The 18,677-nt window shown below is 45.0% G+C and overlaps 1 protein-coding gene across 1 annotated transcript in view; it reads right to left on the bottom strand.

Annotated features, from left to right (window-relative positions):
* XPO5 (exportin 5) overlaps positions 1 to 18,580 on the bottom strand; it is a 29,639-nt gene extending 11,059 nt beyond the window's left edge. The window contains exons 1-21 of the mRNA XM_058021761.1: positions 18,375 to 18,580; positions 17,991 to 18,112; positions 17,305 to 17,377; positions 16,598 to 16,735; positions 16,109 to 16,291; positions 15,054 to 15,095; positions 14,201 to 14,227; positions 13,723 to 13,908; positions 12,966 to 13,042; positions 12,436 to 12,535; positions 10,949 to 11,032; positions 10,423 to 10,548; positions 10,111 to 10,201; positions 8,393 to 8,521; positions 7,537 to 7,652; positions 6,592 to 6,747; positions 6,141 to 6,182; positions 5,425 to 5,514; positions 3,953 to 4,152; positions 3,226 to 3,325; positions 2,220 to 2,401 (exon numbers count right to left, since the gene is read on the bottom strand). Coding sequence (XP_057877744.1) covers positions 2,220 to 2,401; positions 3,226 to 3,325; positions 3,953 to 4,152; positions 5,425 to 5,514; positions 6,141 to 6,182; positions 6,592 to 6,747; positions 7,537 to 7,652; positions 8,393 to 8,521; positions 10,111 to 10,201; positions 10,423 to 10,548; positions 10,949 to 11,032; positions 12,436 to 12,535; positions 12,966 to 13,042; positions 13,723 to 13,908; positions 14,201 to 14,227; positions 15,054 to 15,095; positions 16,109 to 16,291; positions 16,598 to 16,735; positions 17,305 to 17,377; positions 17,991 to 18,112; positions 18,375 to 18,479 — 2,369 coding nt within the window. The 5' untranslated portion in view covers positions 18,480 to 18,580. The remainder of the gene's footprint in view (positions 1 to 2,219; positions 2,402 to 3,225; positions 3,326 to 3,952; positions 4,153 to 5,424; positions 5,515 to 6,140; positions 6,183 to 6,591; positions 6,748 to 7,536; positions 7,653 to 8,392; positions 8,522 to 10,110; positions 10,202 to 10,422; positions 10,549 to 10,948; positions 11,033 to 12,435; positions 12,536 to 12,965; positions 13,043 to 13,722; positions 13,909 to 14,200; positions 14,228 to 15,053; positions 15,096 to 16,108; positions 16,292 to 16,597; positions 16,736 to 17,304; positions 17,378 to 17,990; positions 18,113 to 18,374) is intronic.
* Between the last annotated feature and the right edge of the window lie 97 nt (positions 18,581 to 18,677).

Raw genomic sequence — 18,677 nt, forward strand, 5'->3', positions numbered from 1 at the left:
ACAGCTTCACTGCCTCTGTCTGCTAACACAGCAGCACAATGCCACACACTATCCAGAGAGCAGCAGTCCCACTGCTCAGCCTGGAAACCCCCTCTGTTAGCACACTGGTGCTGGCTTGGTGCTGAGTTTAGCTGCTCAGCAGGATCCATGCTACTGCTATTTGCACATCTGCTCACACAGAAGCCAACACAGCCCACAGGGACTTCCACATCTCTGTCCCAGAGTTGCACGTGGGCAACACTGGAAGCTGCTTATCCAAACAGAGCTGCCCAATGGCACAGATCTCAGAGAAGCATCCATCCCCGGGTAGTAATGTAACTACATCCCTGAAGGAATCCTAAACACAGGCAGCTTTCCTGCCAGGCAGCCTTCCTCATATCCCCATACCTCCTGCCTGCTGACAGGCAGCTACAGATTCCATATTCTCCTGTGTGATCAATATTAAAGAGGGCTTGAGGATGACACACATGGAAAAAGTACCTGAAGTCAGCAAAGACCACCACAGGAACTCCACAGCACAAGATCCAGCTTTGCCAAAAAGATTTAAGCATCATCATCAACACTTGCACTGAACAACTAGGAGCTTGCAGTTGTCAAACAGAGGCCTATATCCAACAGCAGCATTGGAAAAATATGAAGCATAAAGATCCACTGTTCTGAATACATAATTCATTAGTTCTTGTTGGAGCATCCAGCTTAAGAAAAGCCCAAGTGAAGTACAGGTTTCTCCATGTATGTTACTACCATGTACACAGAAAATATTTTGGTCTGCAGGTGAGATGCTTGAACACAGACACTTTATCTCAAAAAAAAGCCCAAACCAGTCATGGAGACCCTTCCTTTATATCCTGGATAGAAAAGATAGCTCATGTGTTCTCTTGGAGGTGCTAAAAGACAGGCACAGAGTTTTTGCCTCTTCACCAAAGTGCTGACAGAAGTTGGATGACAGTTTCCTAAGCCTGTTGTAACAGAGATCCCAAGTGATTTTACTGAGGCACAAGTTCAGAGAGGAACAGTGACTGTATGAGGAAGAAGTGTCTGTTGCAGCCTGTTCAGACCTTGGGCACTGGTTTAGTTGCTCTCACACAGTATGACACAATATGACAGGCACTGGAAGAAATGGCATGAGGCTACCACTACTCAGGACAACTCTAACTAACCTCTCCCAGAAGCTCATCAATAGGATCTTCAGCCTTCCAGGATAAAAGGCAAAAATACTTTGGCCACTGGTCACTGCCCAAAGTACCACACACTGTGCTAGAGAGTTTAGTGATGAGGAACACTGCCAGTGTGGGCCAAGACAGCATGTGCTTGTCCCAACAGTCCAGCATGCTGCTTCTCTCTGGAAGCAGCACATTCCTGAGCTCAGTGACTACTAAACATATTTGACTAGACAGAGCTCAGTCAACAGAGTCCCTTCTCTTACAAACCCAGGAGCTGAAAATCAAAGTGGATCTGCAAATACTTTTTCTCAAAAGGCCCCTGCCAAGGACAGAGCAGCAAGTTTTCAAGTATGTAACATGTTCTCTCACAAAATTGTCCCATAAGTCTGGCAAACTCCCAGTGTCAGGAGTTACCCTGAGAGAAACTTCTCCTTTGTAATCCTGGGAACTGTGTTCTTTGGGATTTCCCTTTTCTGCCTTCTCTTGCTGCCTCCCCTGGCTGCCCCAGACTGACACAGCACTGGTGACACGCAGAGAAGCACTGCATGGTAGTAACAGCCTGAGAGTATGCATCCACTGATTCCAAGAGCAGACAGTGCTTCAGGAGGCTGCTGCTCATGGTCAGCCAAGCCAGCTGAATTTAACACTGATGAGGGAACAACGCGAGCGGGACGCGATGACAGCTGGGACTGCCCTGCTGGTGACAGGAGGTGGCCTTGTAGGGGCTGAGGGCAGAGCACAGATGTCAGCTGAGAAATCATTAACTGGGGGGCAGAACTACAGCAGTGGAGGTGGGGGAGGCAACCCCAGCACAAGCTCCCATTAGCTTTGATGGCCGCCTGCAGGCCAGGCCAACGAACACTGAGAAGGCTCCAGTTTGCACAGTGCCATTCCCCACTGTGAGCAGCCAGGAACAGTACTTGGGCACTGGCACCAGCACTATTCCCACTGGCTTCACTGGGCAAACCATGCTCTGAGCATTCCACCTATTTATCACAGTTTGGCTTTCAGAGATTTATAAGCAAACATAAATGATTTCAAATCAACTTGACCCACCTTATGAGAGCAAGTAAATTGTCAAAAAGCTTCAGGACCTGCTCAGTGCAGGGATTACGGTACATTGGAGTTCCACTGGGCAGATATCCCAAAAAGAATCCTCCAGCTTTTGCCTCTTCAGTAGCAGCAGGCCAACGAGCTCGTTTCACGACTCCCAGAATAGTGTACACACAAAAGCTTATCTGCAGCATGAGATGTGGAGACAGCATTTCTTAGCCAGATCACAGTCTGAATGAACATATTTTCAGAGAAACACATCATTGTCCCATCTCAAAGGGAACGTTCTACAGTGAGCCTAACCTCGTGAGAGGAACAACCTCTGGGGAGTTTGCTGCCAGGAAAATGCAGCAAATGATCATGCTGTATTCCATCACCCTCAGAGAGCCATACCATCTCAAAAGCATGCAAGCAGCCAGGCAGGCTGCTAAAAGTAAGGGTCTAGACCATCAGTTCCTTGTGTCCTTCATGAGGGAAGATGCAGTGCTGGTACCTGCAGATACAGGTTTTGAGATGACAGAACTGCATTAGCCCCAAATCACTCTATGGACTACATTTCAGTGTCTTCTACAGATCTGAGGACAGCAACTCCATTCGCTGTTCGAGTGAAGACTTTACACTAAAAATTCAACACAAATCTCCTCAGATGAATTTAATTATATTCTATGCTCCAGTCTGAGCACAATGTTTTCCATACTGCCTGGTTTAAAAAGCACAATTCACTGTGCCATTATTTCTAAAAATCATGCAAATGAATTGCTTCTCCAAAACCAAACTCTACTATGACCAAAGAGTAGGAAACAGTGTGCTTCACTCTGATAAATAATGTCATTTTGCATGGCCTTCATGCTCTTTACTGTAGTTAAAAGAGCAAAGGCCAGCCTGTTATTCTGCAATCTAAAGAAGTACATGATCACAGACCTCATGTGCAATCACAAGAGAAATGGGGATGGAAGGAGGCAGGTCCCCTTTCCTAAAGGATTACACCTCTCCTGGTAATGATACTCACTCTAGAACGGTTCAGGCCACTAGGATCTTCCAAGACTGGATCAGCAGTTTTGTTGTCTGCACCCACGTAGGATATGAAGGCTTCAGGATCTGAGAGGACTCTGGCAGCAGCAGAAGACAGCAATGGGATTATTGTTTGTACCAGAGAATTTAAGCAGAGCTTTGCACTGGCAATGAACACCTCACAAATACAGAGCAGGCTAGAGAGGCTAGGTAGCACTCCATCCTGTACATGGGAACATGCCTAAAAAGCATCAGAGATGGGTACACTCTCCACACTTTATCAGTTCTCTTGGGCTGTGGGGATCGAAAAGATTAAAATCTCTTATGAAGATAGCCCTGCTGGGAAAACTCTTGTGCAAGCCCAGCTACCCAGAGCTGCAAGACATCTCAGTTTTAGTAAGAACTCAGCTTCCTCCCTTCTTCTGGTGATGAGCAAGGATGTCTTTTATTTCTTATTTTCTGCAAATGCTTTGAGCATGCTGGGGAATGTTCATTACCTTAAGCAACTCTTACCCAGAAATTTTCAGCAAACAGCATTTAGGCTGTTGGCAGTTTCTGAACTGCAGAACTATTATCACAATGACTGCCCATAGCAGAGGAGGTCAAGAGGCAGCCCACCACCCTCTATGGTTTGTGTTTCCTTACTGGGCAGGGCATTACCTCCTCAACACCTGCAGCTCCACGTTGGAGAAGAAATGACCAACAGAAAGAAAAGTAACCCATACCTCTGCATCTCTGGGGAGAGCCACAAGCCAGCCACAGGAGCCATGAGCTCCTCCAGGAAAGCCTTCTGTCGCTCATAGTCCTTAAACTGGTTGCTGATGAGGACAAGGGCCTCCATAAGAGCACACTTCTCCATCTGTGTCAGAAGGAGCTCATTTGACAGCAGCTGTTTCACGTGGTTGTACAACATCTCAAAGTTTGGCTAGAAAACACATCCAAGTGGAAAAGCATCATGCATCTGGTATGGAGGAGGGCCACTGGGGGAGGCAGAGAAGGGGTGTACTGTACAGCTGGAGAAACATGACTGTTAACTTCTCTCAACATAGCCATCTCCTCCTCACACTCAGATTTCTCTGCATGTTCAGTCTAAGAGAACTATATTTTTCCCTACCCCTCTATAATTGTCCTGCATTCATTTTAATTTAACTTGCCAGAATGACTGAAATAAGAAGAGGAAATCTCTCTCTAGGCACTTATATCCCTTAAAGCAGTGTCACATCTCAAAACACTTTTGGTGCTTTTATTTGCCCACAGAAAGCACCTTGTTTCTTTGGCCAGACTCAGGATTCATCCATCTCTTTACTTGTGGTAAATAACAACTCATATGGTTACAATGAGTGCCACAGGAATTCTTGCACTCCTTGCCTTCCTTCTCCAGTTGCCACCACATCTATCCGTAATTCTGCACAAACATTAGCAATCATCCTCTTCAGCAAACTCCTCTGAACATCTTTTGGGGCAACTCTGGGTCCTTGGCTCTTCTAGTGAGATGTTTGGGAAAGAGACAGTTATAGCTCAAGGACCAATAAACTGGAACAAAAACCAACCCATTAGTTCTTAGCGTCAATTACAGAATGCAGACTGGAACCTCCAAATTACCTTAATTAACATGCTTTAAAAATGTCTTTGTTTAAACTAGCAATGTCCTATGGTCCTCCCATAATCCTAGGTCCCACTCCACAGAAACACATCTAAAGAATGTTGGATGCAGAGACTGTTTACTTCAGAAAAACGAACAAAACATAGCTCATGGAATTCAAACGTATTTGTCTTCTAATATCCTCAAGCTCATCCAGAAAACAAATGCTCCCCTTTTTTTCCTATATTCTGTTAAGTAACAGAAGAAAATCTAGTGATTAGCTATGCTAGAGTCTTCAGCTAAGGAATTAGCTGAGACCAACACAGGTGATAACACGGGCATTCAGCAAACATTCCCATAAAACCAATGCAGTGCTGCTTGTATCCTCCTCATCATCCCTTTCACGTTTAACCCACCAATCTACAATTTAACTCCTCAGGCAGAAAATTTTTCAGTGGGGAAGAAAGGAGGTACAGGGAATGAACCACTTTGCCATTTGTGCAGGAGGAATGTCTCCTGCAAAGAAAGCAGAGACTGTAGCCAAGGAAGTTGAAGATCCCACAAAATCCAAGTGACACTGAGGCAAGACTGCTCATGACAGTTGCATTCACCTACCAGGACAAGCTGAGGGTAATCCCGGCACATCTTGATGATTGAGGAGCACGCATGCCTTCTCACATTCTTCACTGCTCGAGTTCTAGGAGCCTGCACAGACAAAACAAACTTCAATGCAACAAAACAAAAGTTCAGCCAGATGCAGGGTATCTTCAAGAGACAAATTCATTACATATAGATTTCTGCACTGTTCAGCACAGATCAAAAAAAGATATCCATGCCTCCCCTGCTCCCTCCAAACAATCATGCAGCAACCAGATTTCCTCTGAAACAGTAGCCAATTCAAGCAGTCCATGTTCAAACAAGCTGTGCTTCAGGAGCGAGCATGCCATAGCTCTTACTATTTCTAGACTCCAGGCACTCCTCAGGTAACTGGCAGGTTTAATGCCATCCTTCAGAGCCATTTATGCCAAGTACTGAAAGAATGCCCAGAGCTAATGAAGGGATTTCACTCTCAGGAAGGCCAGCACTGACTGGGGAGCTAAGTGCACTGGCCTTAGAGCACACCTGTCCCCTTCTAAGTTTGTGAGCCAAAGCTTAGTAGGCTATGTCAACCACAGAGATCACCAATATCTAGACCCCCAGCTGTTTCAGGAGCAGAACTATACTTGAGAAGCCTACTTCAGCAGAGTCTTCAGACTCAGGATGCTCTCTCCACTAGAGTATGATTTGATCCAACTGTTACAACTCATTAGTAGATAACAATTCAGACGTACCTTACTTTCTTCTACGACTTCAAAGGTAACTGAAGCAAACAGCTGTGAGAAAAGGGAGAAAAAATAAAAAAATTGTAACATTTGTTAATATTTAGAACTCATGTCTCTCTGAGCTCAAGGAACAGGTAATAAGGATTTTAATGCAATTTCATTGAAGTCAGTGAAAAACCCCTGAGCTGAAAGATGAATCATCAATACAGTGACGCCTTGAAATAAAACACGGCCAGGGCATGTAAGTAATACTAAGATTTAAGGCTAAAAACTACAAAATTTGGGTTAATTGACATAACTCTTCTTGTGACAAGCCTCAGTCTCCGTTTCTCCCATCTTTAACATGAAGAAGAGTCCTTCCCTGACAGCAGCATCAAGAGGATTGACACCTGCAGTTTAGCCCAAGAGCCCTGCACCACAAAAAGCTGATGTGATTTTAGAAGGGTCTGCATGTACCTACCTTGGAAAGTACTTGGGGGAGGTATTCTGGTCGGTAAGTGACAAATGGAAAGAGAGCAGAGACATTGGTGAGCACACAGGACAGGATCAGAGGATCTTTTGTTTCAAAATTAAGGACAATCTGCAGCAGATCTATGCCATCATTCACAGGGATTTCCTACAAACGTAGCAAAAAGAAAGGAAAGAAAAAGGGAGGCAACACTCAATAATTCAACGCGTAGTATGCTTCTTACAAAACCTAGGAAAAAGGCTGAGGCAAAAAAGACAGCAGCATCGCCACTGTTGACAGGACACTCTTAGGACATCAGTCTCTAGTCCCCATACTATTGCTTACACCTCTGGGAAAGGCAAATTTCCTCTCTCAGTCTGTCTCCCAATTCTCTTCTTGACATTGTCCAACAGATTTCAAGCTTAACCAGCTGTACTGATCCACATAATTATTCTACTGTGATTAGATTGATGAGTATATGAGCAGTTTAATCTAATAAAAAATCAAGTCAGTCTACATCAAACTGATCCTTCTGATTTGCCTGCTGTTGAACAAGAGAGAGAAAATTACCTCCTCCTCTCTGGGCATAGCTTCTCTCATTTAGTTAGAAATTAAAAAAAAAAAATCTAATAAGAGGATAATTAAATAAACTCAATAAATTTTTCCTTAAGTAATTCCTTCTCCTCTAGCAAGGCACCATGTAAAAGCATGTCACCTGAGCACTCTCCTGTGACTTCTCATCCCATAGTGTCCAAAACTAAGACATGCCAGTATGAGTTTGATGTCATCAAAAGAAGGGTCATTATTCCTCATGAGAACGGCTCACCAAACACTCCAGGTACTGCATGGAGGTAACCAGCTACTACAAACTGCTCAAGGATAACAGAACTGCAAAACCCCTCTGGTGTCCACCCAGAAGCAGGCAGGAGAGAAGGCAGGAGCATGGGATACACATACATCTTTGTCCATGGTTCGAAACATCTGGCTGATGACGCTCTCTGAGAAGAAGGTCATGGCGTCCCACTGCACAAAGGATGGAGAGAAGATGGAGCAGAGACCTTCGCCTGTCTTAGCTGAAAGGAAGAGAACACTGCAGCTCTCACCATGCTCCTCAACAGCAGCCTGGCAAGTTCCTGTGCTGCAACACCTTAGCACTCACAAGTGTTTTAAGCACACAGCTCTCCCTACAGATGCCTGGCAGGGATGTACTGGGAGCAATTAAGGTAATCCCGTGTGATTTGCCTAATTCAAGCGAAGGCTCCTGGGGCATAAGTCTTTGAGGTACTGTGCAATATGAACAGATCACAGAAGGGAAAGAAGGGAGACCACATGCCCAGACTCAGCCCTGCAGGCGACTGCCCTTGGTGTGACTTTGCAGAGTACCAAGCAGCCTTCCTTCAGAGCAGGGAAAGCAAAATGAATCACAAGGAATTTGCCAGATAGGCGTAATTTCCCTAACAAAAGTAATAAATATGTTACAAAGATAAAATGGCCCAAATAATTGTAAAATTGTATCAGAGGGACAGCTGTACCTGTTCTGCAGAGAGATTTGGGGGAAGAAAGGGAGGAGCCACGGGCTTGACATTACTTTTTCCATACGCAGACTCCAAAGGGATAAATTAGGGAAAGGTGAGTTTGACTTGGTTTTGCTTTTAACTTGCAAAAACCTTAAAATCCTTAAAATCTAGCATGGGATCTTGGCTACCACTTAAAAAATTCCAACAACACCAACAAAAACAAGGCCAAGAAATTTCTTCTCGACTTTAATTACAAAAACAAATCCCATATCCCTGATATTTTTCAGGTAACATACAGTTTGTGGGTCCAGTATCAACAGGAGCTGTGAGTTGGTACTTCAGCCATTCACCAGCCATTTGGAAGCCAGTTAGAGGGTCAAGACGACAAGCCATCCTTATCACCTCTCCTTGCTGGGCTCGGAAAGCTGCAGGGAACAATCACCAAGAAACCAGCTGATGCTGCACATTTTGCAGAGCCACGAACATTATGGACTTCTACTTTGGCAGTAGCTGTGTAGTGGGCACAGATACACAACCAGTAAAGCAGGTACGACAGGATGGGCAATTTTTGAAGTGACTTAAGTTGACTAAAAAATGACAGACTAACATTAAAAAACAGTACAATTAAAATGCAGTATGAATTATGAAAATCTATGCTGATGCCTTTTCCTGGTCTTAAAAAATTGAGAGTCAGACATGGTTAAAGGATAGGGGGTTTCTACCTCGTTATTTTAATAAGGATACTTATTGGTGCACCACTTTGCCAAGGTGCATTGTGGCACCTTTTACCTTACCAAGGTAAAAATCCCTTATCCCTTAATTGTGTCTAGCTCTCAATTTTTTAAGACCAGGAAAAGGCATCAATGCTAAACCAAATTTACTACAATTAAGCCTCTATTTTTCATTTAAAATATGCTTCAAACTATAAACAATTGCTGCTTACAGAGCACCTGGAGATACTGAGATTAAATACCAGCATTAGATAACTACCACTTCCTTTAGCTAAACATTTTTGCTAGATTATTCAACTAATGACAAACTTGATCTCAAAGCCCAGTTGCCTTGTTTTCAGTTTCAAAGATACTAAGAACAAAGTACAGAACAAGAATTTCACTTGTTCCAAAATATTCCAGTGCAAGATCACACAAAAGAATCAGCTCTGTTGACTACACAAATGCAACTTGCATTGTTAATTAAAGTTGTGTTGTCAAGTAATTTTATTTTTTGTTTCAAATTAGTTATATTTTCTTATATATGTAATGTCTTCAATATAACTTAACCCTCTAAAACTATTTCAGATTCTGGCTTTGTGCATTTAGCTATTTTCTATTTTCTATCCAAAAGGATTTCTTACAATAAGTAAAACTATCTAGTAAGCACTAAAAATGAAACACTTAAAATCTTCAGACATAAATGTAAAATGTAAAAATTTGTGTAATTTCTTCTGTGGATCCTCCCACCCACCAAGTTAGTACCAAATTACACCAACCAGTGAGAACCAACTTCACTTTTGGGAAGAAAAATACAAGATGAAAGAAAAAGTAAAATCACTAATATCCAGCACTAGTTTAAGATCCTTATTAAATTAGGCTAATGCAATTGCTCAAATCTAGCTATTGGTACTAAACCAGAAGTTTCCTACCAGGACCAAGACAGATTCTTTCTGGAATGCATCTAAAGTCTTTTGTAAGCTGCCTTCCTCTCCTAACCTGAGCATGATTTGAGGCTGTTTGATTTCCTCCTCTAAGGGACCAAAAGACACATTTGCTTTGACACCAGAATGCTATTAGGCCATCTATCTGACCAGCCAGCAAAACAACAGCAAATACTAAAATTAAACACATGAGCCGCCCCAGGAAAATCCTAACTTAATTTACTCCAAGATTCAGACTTAAAAAGCTGAGAAACAAATGGAAGCTGCCAAGCCAATTTGGTAGGCTCCAAGCTCAGCCCGTGAGTAAAAGCAGGAAGGATGGACAGACAACAGAATGCAGAAAGGGTCATGGCAACTTACAGTTGAAGAAGGCATTGAAGTCCTCATCACTGTCAAAATCAAAACGGGAGTATTCACAGCTGGGGCTGTCTGCTTTGGAAGGAAAACCCACCTGGAGACAAAGTGGAAAATGTCAGGAAAAAAGTCAACCATCACAGCTAACAGCAGCTTCAAGGAGATGAAGGGTGGAGGCAAGGAGCAAGATACAACTGTGCTCGGCAGCCTGGAGATCATGTTTGGCCACGACACAACAAAAATGTCATTTCCTCCCCCATGACCCACAGGCCACGTTCACCAGGCACCTTCCCAAAACCACCTGTGATTTCCACATACCTTCACCAGGTTGGTCATGCATGCACGGAGATACTTGGGAACAACAGCCAGCAACAAAGGGTCACGAGACAGAACTTCATGCCGAAAGAGGGCTCCCCATGGGATCTGCGTGGAAGAGCGCAGAAACTGGGGGAAGAGAGGAAAGAGAGAAGCAGAGCAGGATTTCAGTGCTGGAATTTCCACTGCTAACATTACGTGTTGCTACCAGAAAGCAACAGCAAATTATACTGACTATTAAGTTGAGGCCAAGGCACATTGAAGGCACACCACAAACTCCCAGAAAGCAAAAAATTCCTAATACTGGGGCTGGTTGCAAATTCTGCACTTTCTACTCAGTCCTCTGTGTCAGGAACTGCTCCTGACGGCGTGGTAATGGAGTAGAAAATACTCTGCCTTCCAGACCTTTAGCTGAAATGGAGAGCCTAGAGAGCAATATTTAGCAGCTGAAGTTCTGTGGTTTAATACAGGCCAGCTCAATTATGCATTCACACACACAGACACATGAGATTTTCAGCCCTTTACATACCTGGCTGGGATGGGTTGTGAAGGCTAAAAATGACTCAAGGTATTTTCCAAAGTTGGCTGGCGTTTCCACATTACAATCTGAGCCCTATGAGGAACATGAAGTATTTCAGACAAAATACTAACTTTATGGCAGGCTGGGCTCACAAATGGTATGTTTCAGGGTAAAGCAGGAGCACTACATCCAAGGCCATAGACTGTAAAGGAGCAGAGACAGAAACACTGAACAACTGATTTTTTTCTGAAACCAGTATAGCCCAAGGAACATCAAGTTCTGTTGACCAGCCTGGAGGTGCTGGACACCACCACCCTCATTCAAGAGTAAGAGGTGACTTATCACATAGTGGAGCTCCATTAAAACCAAATTTACAACCACTGCTGCTGCCGTGAATCACAATTTCACTCCTATTGGGTCAAACCCACACAGCAGTACAAGGTAGTACAATTCAAACCAATGAATTTCACAGGAAAATACACCCAGATAATTTCACTCAATTTCTCCAAATTTTCTCCATTTTGTGTATTTGACATATGGGTATCCATGATCAGTAACTTTCTTGGAAGTTTGTCAGGAAATTAAGTTTTGCCCGGAGCCATAAACTCAAGGTTTTGCTTCTTCTCAGAAATTATGACATGATCTGGTGCCCTCAAGATCCCTGAAATTGTACAGCTCAGTGCTGCCTCTCCCAAGTGAATCTGAATTAGCAAGCTCAAACTCATAACTTCATTATGGATTAACAGCTCCCACTGCCTAACAGCAAATGGAGTCACTGCAAGTAGTAATGCATTCTGTATGCTGTCCATTCTTTTAAAGGATGGATTCTCAAAGGTTGTTTTTGTTTGTTTTTTTTCCCTCCCTATGAGACTTGACTTTGCTCTATTGCTTTTACAGGCTGGTTGCTTCAATCTCCCCACAAACAGCATCTCTCAACAAGCCTGCCCTCTTCATTGCAGAAGCACTCAGCTGAATGGAGGGAGTGGGAATTCAGCACCAGCATGGCATGAACAGCATGAATTTGCATCTTCATCCCAACACTGACACAAAGCATTACAAAGATGAACAGTAGGAACAAAACCCGTTTCTTCCTTCAGCTTCAGAGAGTCTTGGCAGAAGAACAGACAGGTATACTCTCTTAGTTATTTTTATTGGGAAATTTAAAAGGCTTCCAATAGAAGAGTAGTTTCCTGGACTAGATTTTCTGTAGCAGTAGTCAGCTAAAAACCTGACCAGTTCTCAGTGAAGCTCAGCATTTTACAGAGGTTATAGGAAATGGTTCTTGACAACAAAGCCCTGGCATCAGGCAGAGTCCCTCCAGTCTATATTCCTATGACTTGGCAGGATACAGTTAACCCACTTAAAAGCAGAGCCATTTCTGCCTTTTAGAAATGCATGGAGAGAACCCTGGTCCTACCTTAGATCAGGGTTGCCTCAAGCCCCAGCCCTAAAAACTAGCCCTGCCAGGGTTGCTGTTGGTATTAACAAAGACTTACTAGCAACGCACATAGCTGGCTGCCCAACGCGCACAAAACTTGGCAAAGCCTCTTCAAGAAAACATAGTGCTTCTCCACCAGGCCTTCGCCATCTGCTGTCCTGGGAATGAGGGAAGGGGGAAAAACAGGATCACAGTTACTCATGCTGTAGGTGACAGGCACACCGCTGTCTATCTTGCAGACAGAAAAGGACTAGAGCAATTTGATTTTATCGCAGTAGGATTTTCTTTGCTATTATCAAGAAGTACTGCTTTATTGGCATCTAAAACCTCTGAAATTGCCTCTTTGAAAGAGTCCTTCCTCTGGATCAGCTTCAGGCTAAAACAAAGTCAGGGAGCTGTGACATTTATCCCTCCTTGTCTTTCAATTATGGGTTTTGAAAAAAAAACAACCCCTGGTTTTCCACGTTTTGCAATGGTGGTTTTGTTCTCTCCTATCCAATCCCCACTTCCTTTGCTTAAGCAGCACTATCTTTTGCACCTACAAAGCTGTTTGTGTGCAGTATTGTGTGAAATCACCAGGGTACTCACTGGGCAGCAGAGAGAATGCAGTGCATGGCAACATCTCCAAACAAGACCATCAGAGGTTTCCGATCCTCCAGCTTACCCTACACACAAAACACACCACATGCTTCAATTAGAACTTATTTATTCCCATCTACATAAATATTTATTTCCATCTGCAACCAAAATTAGGAGAGTCACATTATCTTTCCATCTAGGGAGGGGCTAACAGTCCACATATGATTTAAGTAAAAACTTTCCAAAATTCCAAGGTATCTGATCTAAGAAAATGTCTCCAAGCAATCCCACCACAGGAACTTTAAATGGCAAAACTGACCCTGAGACATTATCTTTTATTCACAGAAGACTGGCTAGTTATTTACAGGCAGCTGATAAACACTCAGCCTTGACACTCAGCTGCTTGTGAATGAATGGGGCAAAATCACCTGTTTAGATCCTGCTGTCATTTCTCTGAGCTGCCAGGTGACACAGCTGATGACACTATTTTCCACTTCACAGATGTAGAAAGTGGGGGGTAAAAGGTCAGTGAAGACCTCCAAGTTCAAAGTGCAAGGAGAAGTGAGCACAGAATTTGGAGAGGGTTCTAATGGCTGCTCTGTGTATAGTGCCGGCATGACATTCACACCAAATATCTTTAACAGAAATCAGCTAAATTTGAATTTTGATTCTCAGATAAAAGGGCAAAGATAGCATTGCTCAGTCTGAAGAATTATATAGGAGAAAAATAAAAGGGAGCCAGAAGAGCCAGAGAGGAAGAACTCACTTTCCTGCTGACAGCAATCAGGAGACACTCTGCTGCTCCAACTTGGAGCTCAGGCTCATTTAGGAGCAGACACAACATCTCCAAGAGCTTGCAGTTGTCTGCTGTAATATGCCTTAGGGCTACCCAGTCAATGTAGCCAGCCAAAGTGTTGAGTGCTGCTATCCCCACACGGCAGTTTGCCTGGGCCTGTGAACAGAGAGGAGGCACAAGGTCAGAGCCAGAGAAAAACAGCAATTCCCATCTAAAGCCACCCACTCCCTGAAATAACAGTAGCAAGAATCCCCTGTGAAAGTGAGAGATTTGGACCCTTCTGCTGCCACTCCTCACTTGTCTCTTCTCAAGGGGTTTGTATTGAGTGAATAAGTCCATCTGTCTGAAACTGCAGGCAACAGACTCGAAAGCTTGGGAAAAGCCTAGTTCTAAGTAACCTTAATCTTAAGAATTACTAATGAGCTAACTCTCATATAGCTCCACTCACCTTTGGTTCCTGAGCCAAATCAGTTTTCTGAAAAAGAAAACAAGAGAGGGTAAGAAACAGCTGCAGCACACACTTCCACTCAGCCACTGCTGTACAGACTTATCCTCAAGGACACAGCCAAAAAGGAGTCTACATCACAGTCTCCCACTCAGGACACTGGTGCAGCCAACAGTCACCTCTGCAGTCACCAGCTAGGTAAGATAAGAGGACTCTGAATTGCCAAGTTAAGCCACAATTCCCTTCTCATCCAAAAGGTAACACTCCAGTCAGCAGACACCAGGGAGACACAGGAGACAAGAAGGAAAGGCATTCTGGTACTTCCTGGAGATTTCCAGGAAAGAAGCTTTTGTCCTTTTAAGAGTATCTTACACCCAAAAGCCAGACTGAAAAGATGCTGGTGGATTTAAAGATGCAGGTCTGAAAAGGTGTTTTGTGCATGGTCAGAAAGGCAGCTGGATAGAGCTGGAGCAGCAACTTACAGCCCAACTCCAAGGCCTGGGACACTTAACAGCAACAACGCACTGCCTGTACCACCTTTTTGCCTAATGCAAACAAGTCCCTCAGACACTCAAGTGTGATTTGTTTTTCAATTGCAAAGACACCACAAGCATTTCTTTCTACTGCAAGCTTTTGGTTTGGACTATTCACTGCAGTGATGTTTTTAAGTTAATCAGCTTGAGTCCCAAACACCTCATATATGACCCACCTTACAAACACGTTTATCTATATAAGCACTGCACACTATTATGGGCTTGGGGACCTATCCATCATCTCCCCCAATCTGTGTGCACACAGGGGAACACCCAACCCTCAGAAACAACCCTGTGAATGAATAGCCCAAAGATCTGCTAACCTGTGGAGAGGTGAGGACTTCTTGTTCCTGGGGTGCTCCAACCTTGCCAATCAGAAAGATTCCACCGTTAGCGGAAGCAGCCACACTTCAGAGCCTCAAGCATTGCAATGCAAACCTTACCTGGAAATGCATTTCAACCAGACTACAAAACACACAAGGGTCACCCTCCCATCACCATGAACTGCACACAAAACTGGCTGTTCTACAGGGTGGGGGGTTGCTCAGTCTGACAGTGCATCAGGAAGGTGTACAGAAGGCAGGTAGAAAAAGGGTTTTTCATTGCTTCCCAGTTTCACATTTAGTATAACTCTGGATTTTAATTCATGGAAAAAAAAGAACATGAGATATGACTAAGCAACTAGTTTCTAGTTTGGTTTCTCGACTGCGCTTCACTCAAATCTACTTCCTTTTCACAGGAACAGATGGGGGTAGAGACTCCCCTTCATCATCCATTGTGACTGACCTGCACATCTCTGATTCTAGGTAAGAATTCAGGAAAGAAGTCTGTTCACACAAAAATAGAAAGAACATTCTTCACTGCAACTTTGCAAAAAAAGGGCTTCCTGACTTGAGCTCTTGGAGAAAAGGACCAGAGGCCCAGAAACATGTTGACACATGAGAAACTCGTGCATTTTGGTGCATCACCTCAAATGCAGCACACAGCATGAGAGAGCAGACATGATTCATGGATGGCATCTCTTAATCACTGTGTGTTACATAAACCACCCCAAATTACCTGTTTCTGCCACAGCCACACCTTTATTTTGCTAAGCTGTACATCCCTAGTGCCAGCACACATTCCAACAGCATGGATGAACCATGCATGCACCCAAGCCATTTACACTAGCAAAATCAAAGTATCAACACTAGCACTTTCAGCCTTGTGTGTTCAGTCTCTGATCAGCACCAGTTTCCCAGGCCACAGCAGATCCCGACCTCAGAGCAGCAGCAACAGATTTCAGTTTCTGCACTTGCTTCCCCAACAATTTGCGAGCTGCATCCCAATTCCTAAATGCCTCCAGCAAAAACTAAACCCAAGGGAAGGAGACTCTTACCATGAGTCTGTACTTGTTGACATTCTGCTGCAGGGCAGTTAGTAGGAAGCTGAAGATCTTTTCCATGTTCTGGGTGAGGGTTTGCTGGATATCTCGTCGCCGCTGGGTAGGCAGAGTTTGAAAAGTCACCACATCCTCTGCCAAACGTAGGAGGATGAACATCACCAGTTCTGTCTGAGTTTCCTGATGTCCCAAAGTGAAATACACTCCATCAGCAGAGTCCAAACATTAAAATCTCTAGAGACTAGCTCAAAGATGTGGAGAGAAAGTGAGCATGCATGAAGACAGAGGTGTCATGTTGAGAAAGTAAAACAGAAGGATGGTGCTCTCTCTGCTAGTCATCTCGAGATAGATTAATCTTACAGGGATTGAGTCCATCACCAACCTGTCTCACTTGACCATGAGTAAGTTAGATTTTTCTCAGAATGATGGAAGACTGAACCCCACACTAAGAGCAAGCAAAAGAGACCAGACAGCTGTGTTTCATACCCCTTGCTTGGAAAGGGTATCCAGCTCCTTCAGCATGTCAGGCCAGTGCTGAGGCCATTCCCGCTTGATCATCTCCACCACAATGCGAGACAGCACATCCTTAATGTGACTTTCCTCCTCCAGGATACTTTGAGTTCCCTGTGACAGAAAGGGGACAGTTACACAGAGCAGCAAGCATCAGGCATGTATAACTCTGACCTGGGAAACAGTGTTTGCAAACATTCTAAACCACAGAAACTAAAACCAAAACAAAACACAACATTGGGCAGCTCTTCATTGCAACTACCTTAGATGACACTCCCATGCTCCCAAGCATCCATAGCTAATAAACGCTGGGAACCAGATGGATTCACCTCAAAAGAAGGTCCCTTGGTCATGAGAGCAATCACAACAACAGCGAAAACACAACTAAGATAATGGCTTTAGTATTTTTGTAAAGGATAAGAACATTTGTAGCTCACTGAACTTCCTTCTAAGAAAAGAAAAAATACTTTACATATGTTATACAAGCCTCACCATTTCCTGCCATGTGAGGCAACATGGCTATTCACCTGATAAGACAGAGAAGAGCACTGAAACAACTAGAGACACAAAGTGAAAAAGCAATAAAAAGAAAAACTGAATTCAGATCCTCTGTGCTAATTAACTGGATTAATTTTTACTTTTGCTCTCACATTTCAGAACAGCCTGGGGCAGCAGGTACTTACACTGGATATGAGGCCCATAACATTGTTCTTTAGGTAAACTTTTTCTAGGCGAGGCATATTGTTCCAACGGTATCTGTTAAAAATAAACAAACAAAAAAGAAACCGAGTCAAAACATCTGTAAGGATCTCTGACTTAATTCTCAAGGAACTATTGCTTCTTTACCTAGAGACACTACCAGCTCCGTGCCTCTGGCAGCACCCAATCCCTTAATGAAAGGGCTGAGTTAAAACTGCTGCTGGCAAATGGGCTTGCCCCACCGAGGTCAACAGACACCAGAAGCAGCAGCAAAAGCACAAAGCAATAGGTCTGTAGAGGCGGCAGAGAAAGGAATCTCAGAACTGAACTAATACAAAGCCTCTTTGTTAGCAGGAGGCCAATGACAGACCTCTGCAAAGACCTACTGGTAACCCAGTGCGCTTGTTTTCATCTTTTGATGTTAACTTGTCCTACGGCTCAGTGAATTCACTTTCCCAACCTGCATGAAAGCAATTCTCTCCTCTCTTTCTTTTACAGAATAAGAAAAAAATCCAGAGCAGGACTGCAACTGCCTTCTGCTGCAGAACAAACTCCCTGCGCCCTGAAAGTGCCTCCCGGGGGCGGGAGGTGCCGGAATGGGCACAGATCCCAGCCAGAGCGGGGTGGCGGCAGGCTGGGACCCTTCCCATCACGGGACGAGCTGACTTACTTGACCACATGCTCCAGGATCTGCAGGCCGAAGTGCCGGACGATGGCCGTCTGGGTCTTCTCCGCCAGCTTCAGCCCGCAGGGCACGCAGATGGGGCACTTTTCCTTGAACTCCTCGCAGAACTAGGGGAGGAGGGCCGGACGCGCACACGCAGTTACACACCGGGGCAGGAGGCGGCAGCCCCATCCCTGGCGGAGCACGCCGGGCACACGCGGCCGCCCGGCCCCCGCCGCCTGCTGACGGCTCCCGGCACTTCACGGGACGCCCCGGGCCGGCCCGCCAGGCTCTCGCCCGCGCCGTGGCCGTGCGGACGGGGCACCCGCGTGGCCGGAGCCCGGCGCCCTCCCTCCCTCCCCGGCCGTACCGTACCGTACCGTACCGTACCTTGAGGGCCTCCAGGCGGTACCGCTGCGTGGACGCCGGGTCCATGATGACGGTCACGGCCTTCACCAGCTGCTCGCAGAGGCCGCTCACCTGCTCGGCGGACATGGCGGAGGCGGCGGGCGCGCGCCACCGGCCACCCACGGGAGGGACGAGCGGGGCGGCCGGGACGCAGCTCCGCGCATGCGCCTTGGGGGACACGGGGACACGGAGAGAACGCGGGCGCCGCGCACCGTCGCGGCGGGGACACGCGCACGCCCCACCGCACCCTGGAGAACTACGACTCCCGGCGTGCCCCACGCGGGA

This window comes from Melospiza georgiana, chromosome 3, assembly GCF_028018845.1.
Source record: "Melospiza georgiana isolate bMelGeo1 chromosome 3, bMelGeo1.pri, whole genome shotgun sequence".
Lineage (NCBI taxonomy): Eukaryota > Metazoa > Chordata > Aves > Passeriformes > Passerellidae > Melospiza > Melospiza georgiana.